Source organism: Diplotaxodon limnothrissa, linkage group LG15, assembly GCF_057381915.1.
Source record: "Diplotaxodon limnothrissa isolate DT_005_m linkage group LG15, D_limnothrissa_male_GT1.1, whole genome shotgun sequence".
Lineage (NCBI taxonomy): Eukaryota > Metazoa > Chordata > Actinopteri > Cichliformes > Cichlidae > Diplotaxodon > Diplotaxodon limnothrissa.
Window position 1 is genome coordinate 18483815 of NC_140610.1, and position 16128 is coordinate 18499942.

General features: G+C 39.2%; 1 protein-coding gene across 1 annotated transcript in view; it reads right to left on the reverse strand.

Annotated features, from left to right (window-relative positions):
- syne2a (spectrin repeat containing, nuclear envelope 2a) overlaps positions 1 to 16128 on the reverse strand; it is a 97662-nt gene that overhangs the window by 13331 nt on the left and 68203 nt on the right. The window contains exons 87-100 of the mRNA XM_085372609.1: positions 15794 to 15964; positions 15314 to 15447; positions 14958 to 15153; positions 13898 to 14080; positions 13627 to 13740; positions 13386 to 13534; positions 12494 to 12641; positions 12029 to 12123; positions 9956 to 10187; positions 8903 to 9100; positions 6893 to 7000; positions 5517 to 5672; positions 3249 to 3407; positions 2410 to 2576 (exon numbers count right to left, since the gene is read on the reverse strand). Of these exons, the coding sequence (XP_085228735.1) occupies positions 2410 to 2576; positions 3249 to 3407; positions 5517 to 5672; positions 6893 to 7000; positions 8903 to 9100; positions 9956 to 10187; positions 12029 to 12123; positions 12494 to 12641; positions 13386 to 13534; positions 13627 to 13740; positions 13898 to 14080; positions 14958 to 15153; positions 15314 to 15447; positions 15794 to 15964 (2210 nt within the window). The remainder of the gene's footprint in view (positions 1 to 2409; positions 2577 to 3248; positions 3408 to 5516; positions 5673 to 6892; positions 7001 to 8902; positions 9101 to 9955; positions 10188 to 12028; positions 12124 to 12493; positions 12642 to 13385; positions 13535 to 13626; positions 13741 to 13897; positions 14081 to 14957; positions 15154 to 15313; positions 15448 to 15793; positions 15965 to 16128) is intronic.

A 16128-nucleotide genomic window follows, 5' to 3' on the forward strand; every position in this document is an offset into this window, starting at 1 on the left:
TTGGGATGCTGTGTCAAACCCAAATTGTATTCACAACAGACCGTAGAAAACATCCTAAATATTGAAATAAAACATTTTAACATTTGAGGAGAGAATGTTATGGCAGCAACAGGCCTCAAAAAAGTTGGGAAGTGGCCAACAAAAGGCTGGAAATGTAAGTGGAGCCAAAAAGAAGAAGAAAAAACACCTGGAGGAAAATTTTGTTACTAATTAGTTAAATTGCTGACAGATCAGTAACACGATTAGGTAAAAAAAGAGCAGAGGTTCACTAAAATTATCAGGTTTGCAAATCAATGAATTCATTTTTATTTACATTTTACAAACTGTCTCTTTTTTAAAAAACAGTTTTTTTAAGTATTTGGAAATACATCAAAGTAGTAGTAGAAATGAAAGTGACCTACAAATGGGTCATAGAAACCCATTGTAGGTGGTTGCTAGATAATATGATGTTGTCATTGGACATGGGTGAGGACCTTCATTAGTACTTCTATGCCAAGTTTGTTTGGTCAATTAATAAAGGAGTAAGAGGAATACATGGATATTATTGGGCCAACCAACGTAACGTTTAAGGCAAATATAAAATAACTTTATATTTTCTCTAGTTTATCTAAAGGTTAATGAATCAGTATGAGCAAGCCCTATAATCAAAATAATATTTTCAATGCTAAAATATAATTAGTCATGTCAAATTTACTGTTTTATTAAAAAGCACATTATTAAATAGACACACTTACTGAATGGATTAAAATGGAAAATTAAAAAGAAAAAGAAAAAACCCAAACTCAAACATTTTCCCAGCTTCAGTCAAAACATTAATGTATATTTTGATCGTTTATATGAGAAACTACTGTGGCTTAATACAGTCAGTATAAATTCTGTTCAGAAACACATTCTTCCACTTTGCAGATGCAACCAACTCGGTCCACTAACCAGTCTCTTTCTCCCATTCACTCCTTCTGCACCTCTGACAGGCTAACAAAGGCCAGCAGCTTCACGCCGAGGCCAAACAAAGAAACAAAACCCGGTCAGAGGCACTCGCTCAGGAAAAGGACACGAAGAGAATGGATAGAGAAAATGAAGCAGAAAGGAGCTGGAGGATAAGAGAGGATGCATGGCTATAAAGTACAGCTGACCACAGGAGGGCTCAAAGTTAGCCAGACACTGACCTCCAAAAGGCATCTACTGTTCTTACAGTACTTGTTTAATCCAGTATGATGTTTTTAGATAATTATTCCCTGAACTAAAGATTTAGCTACAAACACGACTATTTAAATCATGCCTACTAGCTATTGAAAATAAAACATAGATAAGGAGCATGAATGCTCCTCATTCGTGCAGAATTTTCACTTCTACAATTTACATACAGAAGTGTATAAAGAAACCTCATAGTTTCACACTTTATTTCTATTAGAAGCATCTAAATTAATTTAGGCTCCAGGACTTTGCTCGGTTAAGTTCACTAGCACACGTTGGCTGACTGTTCTGGGGTTAAAAAGTGCATGCCATGTTTCTAGCAGAGGCAGACAGTTAAAAAAACAGAGATAGTGTAGTTCATCTATTGGCAGACTACAGGATGGCAGAGAAACTCTTCTCCATCAAGAATTCTTGGCTCCCATCTTGTCTACATGTGGTCAAGCCAGCTTAAATCTGCTCACTGGGTCTTTTGAGAGGGCCTCAATTTGAAAATCAGCAATTAATACATACCGACATATGCCTCCCTCCCACCCACCCACCTTCAATAGTTATCCCAGTGACAGGCTACGGGGTGGGGGTGGGGGGGGGTTCAGAGTGGACATATGCTCCCGTCTGAGGCTAGGCGCAGCCAATTTTTTTCATGATAGAGGTGGAGGGGCTAAACAGCAGTGCAAAAAGAGGAGTCTGTATCTCCTGCTCTTCCACAGGACTGTCCATCTGTTTTTAAGGGGTCAGGGGGGGCAGTAACAGTTTACAAACACAGAGGCTTAACCTCTGCAGTCTGAACATTGGAGGCCATGTATTCCTGACAGCTGCAGAGCATAGCTAACGCAGCAGCAGGTGGATGGATACCCAGAAGAGCTGCTGTTTAATTACAGCCTTTTTGGTCCTTAATTATGCCTTTTACTGCTGAGCAGGTTTGATGTGAAAAGTGCTCGGTGGGGGGATAATGATGTGAATTGCTGGTTCTGTACACAATAAACCTGAATCTTCTATAAACCATTGGCCACATGCACAAATACACACTTCATCTTTTATTCTTACCATAACTTTACCTTTAGTCTTTGAAAGGTGCTTCCTGAATGGGGAGCCACACTGTATATACACAATTTGCTTTCTTAAGTGCCTTTTGCAAAGTGTTTAACTGGCATAAATAAACACTTTTGTTAGCAGGTCACACCATGCAGCTTCTGTGGCGGCTGTGGTTGCTCTCACCTGGCTTCGATTTGGTGGAAGAGGTTGTGCCAGCGCTGGTTGACTTCCTGCAGCGACTCATGGACCTGTGCCTGCTTGGCCTCGTCGCTGGCTAAGAGCAGCTGCTCTCCCAGCTGTTTCAGGTGGCTTTTATTCTCACTAAACAAGTTAATTTCCTCCATACAGTCCTGTAAGGAAACATGAAACGATGCTGATATATGAACATTATATCCTTTGTGAACATTTAGTCCTTAAAACAGCAAGTAACCTTGGAAAACCTGGAAACTATTCCAGTGGTTCTCAAACCACATCAAAACTCATGATTAACGATACAGGGCAATTAGCCAAATGTTGTCTGTTTTTTCTTCATCGGGAAAAAGTTCACACCTAATCAAGTTTTAGTGCAAAGCCATAAAATGGATGAGTTATAGTCATTCAACCTGCCCATTTCCATTCCCTTAAGCACTGGGTTTTTTACCAGAAAGTATTTTCTTTAGCTACTATCTTAATAAAAAGTACTGACAAGGGGCTCCAATTTTCTCCGGTCATCTACAAGCAAAAAAACACAACCTCTAAAATAACTGAAATCATACTTCATCTTGAGACAGGAAGGACAACTGTTGTGAAAAAACAAAAGGCCTATAGATCATCAATTCTAGGCCACCATCTGTTATAAACACAGCACATGTAGTTCATATATGGACTTAAAATAGAGCTTATATGAATGCCTTAGTTCATGAACTAGTTGTTGGAACACACACTTCCTCAAAGTAATGTCAAAATAATACCCATAAACAATCCCTTTGTTGATTGAGGTGATTATTGTCTGTGAAACTCTAGTGTTGGGCAACGCCTCGTACCTTCTTTAGTTTCTCCACCATTTCTTTGATGCTCAGCTCTCCCCGGTGGCACACTTTGTGCTCCATCTGAGTCAGCCAATCACAGAACTCCTTGTTTTTGTCATTGAAGATGGTCCACGCATTGAGACGATCTGCGATTTCCTGCTTGCGCGATGACACCTAAGAAGAGTCAAAGCAATAAAAGTGGTGTTTAAGCAGTGCTATAAGTTAAAGATTACAAGTGTGAACTACCTATTCTCAGATAATCACCATGCTATGTTTGCACATTGGGTATACTGCTACAATATATAAAGCCCCGCTAAAATAATTCACTCTAATAAATCTTCAGTGCTGGCAGTTACAAAGTGCTATGGTGCAGAGCACATCTACTGGTTCTCTAACTAAAACTTTCCAAGATCTTTTACAATGTTTTGTTACAATTAACAAGCAGATCATGGAGAGAAAAATCATCTATAGTTGTAAACGTGGTACTTTCGTTGGCAAATTTACTGTCGACTTGCAGGAAACAACAAAAAGAGTGGTGACGAACCTCTTTATGACTGTCAGTCCAGTCTGAAACAGGGTTAATTGTTTTGACTCCCCTTGGTATGCATCCAAGAAACAGTCTGACCCAAATATAGTGCACAAAAAAGCATTTGTGTGGTTGAACTTGGTGCAACTGGGTGTATAACTGATGAAATTTGTAGGGCACTTCAAAAGCCCCAAAGCATAAAAATGTGTGATTACATGGTATTAAAGATTAAAACGTGGCAAAAATGTTCTCTTGCTACAGTTAAATAGCATTTCATCAGTAATCAACTGAATTGAGAAAAATCCCCAGGAGAGTCTTGATATTTGATGAAATTAACAAGGTCCATTTACCTAATGACAGCTTAATACCATGAAAACACCCCATTTCATTGCTGCGGGGGGTGATAATCTTTTTGAAGCTAAAGGGCTTAGCATGCCCATGGGGCATGTTACATCAGCCATAGTTTATTGCTCAGTGACACTTTTATTTTAAAATGAGCCCCGCTTTGGTTTTAATGAACTGGCATCGGAATGCAGGAGAATTTAGGGTGCATTGTGAGCCGCGGTCACCCTGTGAGGACTTAGTGCTTCCCTGGAACAATAGATCCAGTCCCTTGAATCCCCCTTAGCCCAGCCGAGCCATCTGCTCATCAGACCCATTCCGGTGGCTTCCCCCACCTACCACCTGTTAACTATGCAGAGGAAACTGCAGTGGCTCAGATCCACGCCCCCCGGCCATGTCAGGGATGAATACGGATTAAAAATGTTTGGTGTGATCTATCAGCTGAAACTAACAAAAATTCGTTTTAAGACTACTGTCTAGACTTTTCTATATCAAACTAACAAAAACGATTCAGTACAAAAATCACACACACCTAACTGTGAGTGAGTGGTCTTTACTGGAAGAAATCAGATGGCTTTCAGGCAATTACATGATGGTATTGTGCAAAGTTAAGGTTAACTACTTCAGTTTGCATACAGAAAACAAGAGTACTACACACACAATGCATTCCTGGCTGCTGTTGCTATAACCGTGAAACCCAGTAACTCCTGCCAAGACAGGGGCAGGTGGACTATAATTGGGGACTCTATTAGCATGAGCATAAATTAAACCATAATCCCTGACAAAAATGTATAGAGCTTGTCATAACTGTGTGTTTCTCAAGAAAAAGAGTGATTTTGTGCCTAAGCCGAAAGACTTAGTCGCAGGAATTTGAGCCTGTCTGTATACAGCGGAGCTACTTTCTGCAATAATGTAGTTACAGAATTAACCCCCTGTTGTTTTAGACAGCTTCATGTGACTGCTGTGGTAGCCTGACTTTTTCAAGCTCTCACTTTAAAAAGACTTCTCTTTACTTGGCTGATACGAGCAGAACAAGCTCTGCTGGATACAATCTAAAAACAACCTGTGAGAGTCACCAAACTGCAGAGGAAACATTAACAAACAAGTCATTTGGCTTGCAGGGAGGCAAATTGCTGAAAAGGAGACAGATGCAGTTTTCCCTCCATGAACCTGCGCATGCTGGCTCTTTTCTCACACAAATGAGTGTAAGTGTCTGTGTGTGTTTGTGTGCGTGTCTCTGTGTGTGGTGTAAGGCTTTGTGCTGCTGGTCACCGCCAAAACACAGCTGGTAGCAACTTTTCCCTCCTTCTCTCCCCAACCTCTCTTTCTCTCTCTTACCTGTTTCATCTGCAGTCCCTAAGACACACAGTCCCCCCGCTCTCTGTTTACATATAAACTTCTCTGTCAGTTCTCACCTTCATACACAGCTCTTCCCACTGACTGTGGAGTTGCTCCAGCTGCTTCTCCAGCAGAGCCGAGTCACTGGCCGTGACATACTGGGACAGGTCCGTCTTCATGTTGGCCAGTTCCTTCAATCCGATGGCCAAATACTGCAGAGAGAGCTCAGTCTCCTGCATAACACACACAAGCATGCACACTTGAGCACCCGGTCAGATAGCCATGTACAAGTTGTGTGTGAACACGCTTCTCTCTTTTCGCTCTGACCGTCCAGATTAAAAGGATGTGGACGGGACAGGGGGAGGGTAGAAGGGGTAGAAAGGGGGAGGGGAGTGAAAGCATGGGGATATTAAATAAAGGAGGGGTGGGGGTAAACTCAGGGGTTCTCTGGTGGGATGGGGGTAGCTACTGATGAAATTGAAGTGTTCAGAAACTGGCTAGTTTTCAGACCAGTCCAGAAAACTGCAAATGATTTATTGGGATTTAAATGATAGGTTACTGTCATATAGGTGCCAATGGCATACATAGAGAGATGTCAAATTTTCAGTGTTACAGCAATGACAAAACAGTTTCTGTTCTTCTGTTCCTTTTTAGTAAGTATATTATTTCAGTAAATTACACAATGTCCACTGCTGGCAACCCTCAGTACCTGTTTTTCTGCAGCATGTGGATCTGATTCTGAGAATTAATTTGCAGAGAACGAGGTCCTACTCTGTTAAGACAAAGAGTTTTTCAAAGACTGTTTCCGAAGCAGAGAAGGTGACTGTCCTTGGCGAAAGAAGCCGCAGTACTAAAATGTGAAAACCCTATTATCAGGAATGCAAGTGAAACCCTTGATAGTCCTTGATATATTAAAGCACAAATTTAAATGTATTTAAATTAAAATCTAAATTGAATCTAAACAGAGTTAATCTTCTCTGCACTGACAGAACCAAAGGCCATATTTCTACATATTTGATCTTGATACACTTGTAAATTACAGACTGTGTGTTTTCTAGATAATTTAATGCTTTGGAAAAGTAGCAAACATGCACATTTATTATATATGGAGTTGCATTACTGTTGAAACTTTGTGCAGGCTGATTGCAATAAAACTATAATAAAGCTTAAAAGCTCTTTAACTGCTTTGATGAATAGAGGTAGATTTCATATGCACAACTGAGTACAAAGGGTTCTATTATGTCTGGAAATCATACAGCATAGCAGCTCATTTTATTATCAAAAATTGCCTTCATTTCTTAAACAGTATGTTATGAAATGTATTTTCACTCCACTGTTAGAAAAGTGGAGCTCTGAAATACCCGCAGCAGTTTTCTACAATTTATATCCCTCTACTTTTCATACATTCACAAACACATGAAAACACATCCTTTACAATATTATATTAAATCACCTGGATAAGAGCGGAGTCCTCCGGTCTTTCACACGTCTGTTGTTTCATCTTTAACTCGTGCATTTCAGACACGATGTTGCTGATTCCATCCTGACACCGAGACCACATCTAGACAAGCAGCGTGACACAGAGCGGTCAGAGATCTCTGGAGTGTGCTTGAAAACACATCAATAAAATGCCTCAGAGAAGACAGGGACAGCTTTAACATGTTAAATTATCAGACACCAAATGTGCCTTCCAAAAATAAATTTAATGAACCTCATAAAAGGAAAAAACTCAGAATGTCATCAGTGTTCTTAGTTTTTTAACAGTCAAGCTTTCAGATGCTGTGATAAATCCTGAGTGAAAATTTTTTTTTTTAAATGTTACAAAACCATAGCTCTTTGGGTCCTTAAAAATGTAATATATTATTCTGTATGATGTCTGCAGTAGTCAATTCTGTTTTTCTATCAATCTATGTGTGATCTGACCTTTAAAACGCTGTTCAGAGGGATTTCCCTTGTCCGGGTTGGATCCTGTTGAGCTTAAAGGGGTTAACACAACTTTGCCTGACCTCTCTCTGGTCACGAAACCAGTCAGATGTCATAATTAACACAGCTCACCCAACACAAATGTTAGGGTCTGAATATTCTAATAGTCAGAGAGCAAGCACGCTTAGCAGGACTTGACGAAAAATAATGAAAGGGTGTGCTCATGTATCTGTATTTTTAAAGGTATTTTTAAAGGTATTACTTGTAATATAAGATTAGGGTGGTATTTTGTTCGATGTCTGGTCTGTCTAGGTCTTACAGTAAAGCACTGAAGGAATGAAAGGGGCAGACACTGGCAACCAGCTGTCTCTGGATGTGGATCATGGAGAGATTTGAGTCGCTCTTTGATCCCTCTTGGCAGGAGCTCAGTGCCAGGGCAACACACCAGCCTGAGTGTGTGTGCGTGTGTGTATGTATGGGTTGGTTGGGATCAGGTCCTAGATATGGGTCATGCAAAGCAGACACCTCCTACTCCTTTGTTAGTGCACAGACACACTCTTTTTCTTGATTTTCCTGAAGGTGCAGTTTTCTAAATACTCAAAACATATCAGGCAGTGATATAAATGCAGTTTTAAGGTAAAACCTAATATGCTGTCTCTTGATTAAGCTGGAGAGTGGATGGTAAATGTTTATCTTGCCTTTTATATGTGTAGATTTTCTTTCTCACCTACATCTTTCCATGTTATGCAAAATATTTCCTTTGGTGTTGGAGCCTTGATACAACAGTTGAGGCAATACTACAAGTGTATGTTAGGAGTGTGGTAATAAAACGCACTCATTTTTGTTGTTTGTTATTTATTTTTTTAAATTTTACTTCCTGATACTTTCATTTGATCCTTTGGGTTAGGCTTGATTAGTTTAAATCAAATACAGCAGTTCATGCTGTATTAACATGTTGGGTATGATGTGTTGGGTGCCACAATCCAGTATATCAAGCTCAGCCACCAAAGGACACCTTGTGCATAAAACTGGCGAATGTCTTTGACAGAACAGCGAGAAATGATCCAAGTGAATGAGAACGACTTGCTCTGTCAGCGGCTATAAATCTGTGGGTTGGGCCCTCCTGGTGAGGCTATGGAGTAAAACTAAGCTGAATGAATATGATTCATGCAGTGAAAACCAATGGGAAGGAGTTTGCTGTGCTGACCTTTATTTCACCAAAGTTCAACTTATTCTTTATTGTTAATGATTGATAAAAACCTTTCACGCGGGTGGGCTTTTTTTTGTTAAAAGTGACACATGAATCTGTCTCCTGCAGTTCCCTGATGGTAGTGAATTCCCAGGAAATTATGGCAAATTGACCTCTATGTTTTCTGAATTTTCAGCTTTGGGTTTCTTGGGTCTTTCTGAACTGTATAAAGTCTTTTGACTATTAATCAAAACAGTGAGATTCGGATATGGATTTTACTCGTACACTTTTAAATAACTGATGATTCAGATATAGCATAAAAATGCTAAAAATTAAACACAGGCATGTTACCTCAACAGTGGTGTAAAGCATGTCTCTTCTTTCCCTCAGTAGTGATGTGGTTCGTTGCCAGGCTTCATCTATGGCCTGAAACTCTGACTGCAGTCGACTGTAACACTCTGAGTCCTTCATTGTTTCACACAGATGTTTTCCAGCCTTCAGTGTCTGGGTGTACACAGTGGAGTGCTGATCCAGAGACTCTGTGATACACTTTGAAAAAATGTGGGGAGAAATAGTCTTTAGGGTGAAACTTTTGAGTAAAAACATTAAAAACCTAAAACGTTAAGTTAATATAACTGATCTCCCTTTCAAAGCCCTCTTCTCATGCATCTCTGGGACTTCAGCTGCTCTAGATTGAAGTCCCTTTCTGTCCCCTTTTCCTTCGTTCCTCTCTTCCACAGCATGGCTGTCACGTCTGCTGTGACCCCCAACTGGTCACAGAAGACGGCCGCCCCTCCCTGAGCCTAGTTTTGTTGGAGGTTTCTTCCTGTTAAAAGATCATTTTTTTCTTCCCACTGTTGCCAAAGTGCTTGCTTACAGGGGGTCATTTGATTGTTGGGGTTTTCTCTGTATCATTGCAGGGTCTTTACTTTACAATACAAAGCGCCTTGAGGCAACTATATAAAATAACACTGAGGTTAACTGAATTGAATTGTCTCTGTTGATTCTGGTTTTGAACACATAGACAAATGAGCTAAGCCTGGTGAGTACGGCTGGTTCATCAGCAAAGATTGTGTTGGTTTAGGCAAACAACAACAACTTTTGCATGCTGTCACACAATGGTATGGATTGCCATTCAGGCATGTCTTTTGCTGATGTACTCCCGCAGCCATAGGAGGAATTTCTAGTGCACAATCTCGTAAAAAATAACAATGAGCATTCTCCTGGTAACACGCATGCCCTGATTCAGTGTCTGTGGGTTTGAGAACTGTGAAATCTTCATGAACGTAGCAAATCTCCCCACATTTTTATGGGTGGATTACTTAAACTTCATGGTCAGACTTTATATAGAAAAAAAACAAAAAAATTTTCTCACTGCATTGTAAAATACATTTTTATACTGACCTGGTAATCATCGACACAGTTCTGCAGCTGATCCACTGCACAGAGAAAGCGTCCAGTTGGGGGCAGCAAAGAGTCAGCGTCCCTCAACAACTTCCACAGATGTTTCAAACCATTCTTGTAGATTCTCCATTGGTGCAGCTGTTCCTTTGTTAAGGTCCGGCTTTGACCAGCCAGAGCCACGGAGCTGAACCAGCCATTCTTTAAACTGACCACTTGTGCCGTGAGCTCAGATCTGTACAAACCAACAAAATACAATTTCAGTTTTTGTGTGTCATTGGGTCCAAAACAATTAGGGCTGGGTATCGTCACTGATTTCTAGAATCGATTCAATTCCGATTCACAAGGTCCCAAATCGATTCGATCCACGATTCGATTTAATTCGATTCGATTCGATTTAAATCTGGGAAATTTTGACAGTCAGAAGTATAATTCAGATCAGAACATTTACATATTTTTGTATCTATAAAAAGGAAGCTGACACTCGCAAGACTTTATCCAAGGTGTGAGCATCACAGCAGATGCCTTTGTGTCAAAGTAGCTGAAGATAAAACACAGAAAAACATGAAGGTGATTTTCCTGGCCTGGGATTTTATAAAAATATTCTGCAGTACATCAAAAACGAAAGAAAACCATTAATTAATGAACATTACCTCTGACGTTACAGCGGTTTTATTAGACACACGGCTAAGCATTTTGCATTTTGAATAATATTAAAAAGTTTAAATTTGTTCAGTATTGAACAGCAGAAATGAGGTTTTCTTTTCGGAAGAATGTAAAAGGGAAAAAAACAGCGGCCGACAGCGCTGTAAACAACAGTAGACTTGTGCATAACAAGCAAGCGAATAATGAAGAAAGCGAAACTGTTCGAGAGAGAGAGAGAGGGTGGGAGGGAGAGAGGGGGAGGGAGAGAGGGAGAGAGAGAGAGAGAGCTGCGCATCGCAATGGAAGCAAAACAGTAAAAGAGTGAATTCATGACGATGTTTATGTGAAGCGTTTGGATCTTCTTTAGCTGCTGGTTCGGTCAATATTGTTTGGAGAGAGATCAAACTAACAGCTTTAGAATCAGCGCATAAAGGGCGTGAACACAAAGCGCGGACCCGGATCAGCGAGCTGTCGGCTTTCAGCCCCGACTGTGAGAAAGGCGACATCTAACTGATTCTGATCCGCGGGTCGCGCTGTGTGTTTAAGTCTATGTGCAGAATCCCTGTACCTGCTCTCATTTACTGTTTGGTGGTTCTTGAAATTTTGTGAGATGTCACCAGAGATTCTGGCATTTCGGACAAAATAAATTTATATTAAAAAATCGATTCAGGATTTTAATGAATCGATTTTACGTTATCCAAGCCAGAATCGATTTTAATCGATGAATCGATTATAAAAACCCACCCCTAAAAACAATCACCAAAAAGTAAAACCACATAAACAAATAAAATAAAATGGAGGCGATAAAAACTGTGTTACAGTGTGTCCACATACATACACACATAAAAACAAAAAGCATAAAATTTTACAACTAATGCAGCATAAGGACATCTCTGTCACAGCTGATTTATCTGCAATCTATAAATTACCAACTGCAAAATAAGTGGGATCTTAAAAATGTCTTCCAGCTGTGAGCAGCGGTTCCAGCAGCGAGGGAAAATTCCCTCTGGGTTCTTTCAAAATTCTGAAACCGTTCCAAGCTTCTCAAAGAATTCAAAGATGGATTCAAGGACATCGAGGAAAAATACAGCAGTTGTCTGCCATGCACACACACACAGTAATTTATTTTCAGTCAGTTTAAGACCTCAAAACAACCACCTCTCATTAGTCAAATCACCACCCCCATTTGTCTTTTGCAATGGATCCTTGCAGCTGTATTATTTCCCACACAAATCAAAAGGGTATGCACTCTACAAATATTTTCTTTTATGATTATACTTTGACCATTTAATGTCTCATGTATTTAAAGAAAATTCTACTGATACATTTGTTATTTTATTACACTAGCAACAACAAATAAGCATTTTATGTAAAATAATTATATGCAAAGTATTTACTTCTAAGCCTTTTCTTGACTTATCCATCATTTACCTTTTCTCTCCTGTTTCTTTTTCCATGGATTTGATTGCATCACAGAGAAGATGCTGCAGAAACTGATGTCCAACAATTATGTCAGCCTGAAGTCTCTGTGGGAACAGAAAAGAGGGCACAATGTGATTCTTACATCACTCTTTATCTTTTTTTAAATAAACACTGTTTATGATTAAACATTTCAAAAGTGTAATAAAATTGTAATTACATTTCTTGCAGCATTACAGCTTTTCTTCAAAATAACATGAAAATTGCTCCAGTGCTGCAATGCTCTCAGTCTCAGCGATAAATGAAATTACTGGGTCGAGGAGGTCATTAGTTTGGCTTCAAAGTGAATTATCAAATTTTTCAAATAGTTACTTATAGGAGGTATAAAGATGATTATCAACTTTGCTGATTAAAATGAGCTAATAGAGCAGTTTTTACATAGTTTTTATAACTAAAAATGAATAAAACATATTCTACCTGATGGACAATCAGCATCTCTTGAAGGCTTGGATAACTCGGGTTTTTTCTGCACACTGCTTCCTGCTCCAGTTTCTCCTTGATCTGTGTCAATCTTCCACTCTTTTCCTGAAAACTCAGGGAACGCTGGCGCTCATCCTGCAGTTCTCTAGGAAATAAATGTAACATACATCAACATGCAAAGCTTTCTTTTACTACAGCGCAGAAAAAGAACACTCAGTGCATCCATTGTCTCCAGAAAATGACACAATAAGTTATTCCTCAGAAGAATTTGGCAATAGACAACAACACTACAAAAAACACCCCCACCTTCAGTTATGAGGCTTTATGTATCAGGACACAATAAAAATAATCTGGTCCATTGCAGAAATTAAAATTAAGTAACTATAAGCTCAAATTAATATATAACATATATAACATATAACATATATGGCATACACCATATATTACTCATTTAACAAAAATGTAATGAATTGCTGCATTAGTGCTTCCCAACAGACGCGGTGTAATATCTCTTGTTGTTCCTCAGAATCAGAATCTTTTATTGCCATTGTAGCAATCAAACACTGAACAACGAAACTGACGTGCAATTCTTACTTTCACAGTCAAAATAAAAATTAAGTAATTTTAATTTTATTTATTTTTAAAAGTGAGTTAAAATTGATAAAAGATAAAAGAGATTGTATTTAGCTAACCTTTACCCTGATAAGAATTATATTTACTGTGTTATAATATGTAAAACCTAAGAATAGAGGGTACACTTTCTGTTTATGATGATTGAACACTGCTATGTGATACATAAATATCTGAATTTGCCTGAAAAACTGTTAAATGTGCAGACAGCTACACATAGATTACTATCTTTGCTTTCTCGTGAATTGAACTTCCTCACCTGTCTGATGAACGAGTCATGACTTTGACCCACTCCCTGATAAGTACGTGCAGTCTCTCTGACTCCTGTTTGTTAAGATTCACGTGGCCACTCATGTCTCTGATGTCCAGCAATGATGGAAACAGACCACAGAGCTCCTGGAGTACCTGCTGCAAACCCAGGTATATTTGAAACAACTGTAGTTTAAGAGCATTTGTTAATAAAGTGTACAGGGATGTAGACAATAGTGAGTCCGACGAACCTTTACAGAGTCTGTGTTATCTTTGCCGGCCTTTAGTTTCTGCTGTAAGTCCTGCATCTGCTTTTTAAACACCTCCAGTTGGGCGTGAAATAGTTTACGTTGCTCTAAATCCTCCTGCACATTCAAAGAAATGTAACTGAGTATATATAACAGTTTGAGTTTGAGAAAGTGTCCCTCTGCACTCAGTGTGACGATAATAAATTCTCATACGGTGGGAAGCTAGACTGAAAGAAAACTGCACAGGTAAAATATTTCACATAACTTCCCTCACCTCAACACTCCTCTTTTTCTCTGCAATTGCCTTGTTTAGCAACAGGATGCCACGCGACAGCAGTCTGGTTTCTGATCTTATTAAATTTGCAGGTAGTGGTTCTAGCTGGCCAATAAGAGGCTTGGATGCTGCTAAGACATCTCCCATGATGCTTTGCAGCTCTTCAGCAGCACCCTGCAACTTCTGGATAAAAGAACAAAAAACACAAAATTCTGATTTTTCATATTCATATATATCCATGTAGTGTGTTTAATTTTAAGCAGCAGCTTTAACAGAAAAACTTTTTAACCTTTCAAATTGTTTTCATCTAATTTATTTGAGGATTTTTTTTTAAATAAAGCAGAAGATCAGAGCTTCTTTTTCTAACAAAATACACTTTTCTGTGTATTTTGAAGAAGAAAAACCCCAATATTAATAGCACCGCAAAAGCTTTTTGTTAAAAAAAAAAAAGAAAAAGAAAGAATTTCCAAATTAAACACGTAATACTGCATCAGAATTACGCACGAAGAGGGGACATCAGATGTATGAAACCTGAACAGACCACATTGGATATTTCTGCCAGTAAATGCATGCTGCCTGTTCAGTTCCAAGAATAGAGGATCAGTCATTGAGAAAAACATTTAATTAAATTGTGTATGTAATTCGTGTACTCTCTAAACCAATGCCAGGTACAGGATGAGTCAAAGGGGGAATTTGATGGCTCTAAATACTGAGAATGGCAGATATGAAAAATAAGATCTATTAAATCCTAATAAGCTTATTTGCTTGCTCAAGATAACCTTTAATAATCCCAGAAATAGTTTCAATTCAACCACTTCAATTTATTCATGCTTTCAGATATTTGATCTACTCAGTCTTAAGCTACTTTAAAACCTTATGAAACAAATCCAATAACTTGAATTTTTTTATTATTATGACATAAATCACATTGTGGATAACAGTGGGTTTACTGCTAGAACTTCACACACGCATACTGAAGCATTACATAAGCGTATGAGGCAGCTGATTTCTGCTAACAACCTGTTCTGTATAGACAGTCTAGTAACAGCCCTAAACTCACCTTTACTGAGCCATCTATGGCTTGAGTGTTGTGTCCAGCTGAAAGTGATGACCTTGATAGCTCCTCCCACTCATGCTGCAGGTGTTTCTGCTGTGCAGAGCAGCTACAAGAGAGACGAGTGTATTCCTGCCAGACCAAAAGCGTCTCTTCTGTCTTTATGTTTTCCTCCTTTATCTCCTGCACCGTGTTCTGCCACCTGAGAAGGATGCAATGCTTGATTACTTTGCGGCTGTATAGCGCTAACATGCACAAAGTAAGACCATAGTTGCCTGATTTAGTTGACGATGTGTGCAACTGTAACATGTTTAGTTGTTAATTGAAATATTGCTGCGTGCACTGCAACGCAGGCCTCTGACCGTTTTTGTTCTCCTTCCACTTCATCACGTAGTGCCTGTGCCGCTCCATGATGGAGAGACCCTACAAGACTCTGACAGGATTTGTTCACAGCTGCCCAAAGTGCTTCTCCTTTTCCAGCCTCCTCCTGGAGTTGCTGTGGGACATAAAACACATTTCTTTTATATTCCTTCTTACTCTAAACTAAAGCTTAGAGACTGAAAAGCACTGACGGCTTGACATCTGTGAGTGCCTACATCTATTCTAAATCTGTCACAACTAGAATGAGGGGCTTTTAACTTCATACAGCTACAGCTGGTTGGTCAAAAACATTGTTTTTCTAAACTGTTGCTTTAACACTGGCAAATATATAAGGCTTTCAGGAACTGACATGTCAAACTAATTAATATGATAATTGTTAGAATGAAATACAACATGTGATTATTTTTCTTGTAGCTTTGTATGCACACAGTTGGATATAAAGGTTCACCAACAAGGCTTACCAGGAGGAAGTCCACGTATCCCTCTGCCTGCTTCAGCAAGAAGAGAGGAGCTTGTTGATGCTGAAAGGCACAGCGCACCCTGGTGGTGTGCAGAGTCACATCCCTCAGATCTCTGTGGAAACAACTCCACTTTTCCACAACCTGTTGAAGCGCAGGTCTCAGAGCTTTCATCTAGAAAGGCCGCCAGAAACAAGACCATTTATAAAGATAATTTATACTGTAGCTCAGTTCATCTGACATTTGGAATGATTTTTTGAGTACTCCATGCATTCTGTGCAGTTATTGAGCAACTTGTAAGACATATGACTCCACTAAGCACCATGTTTGGCATATGG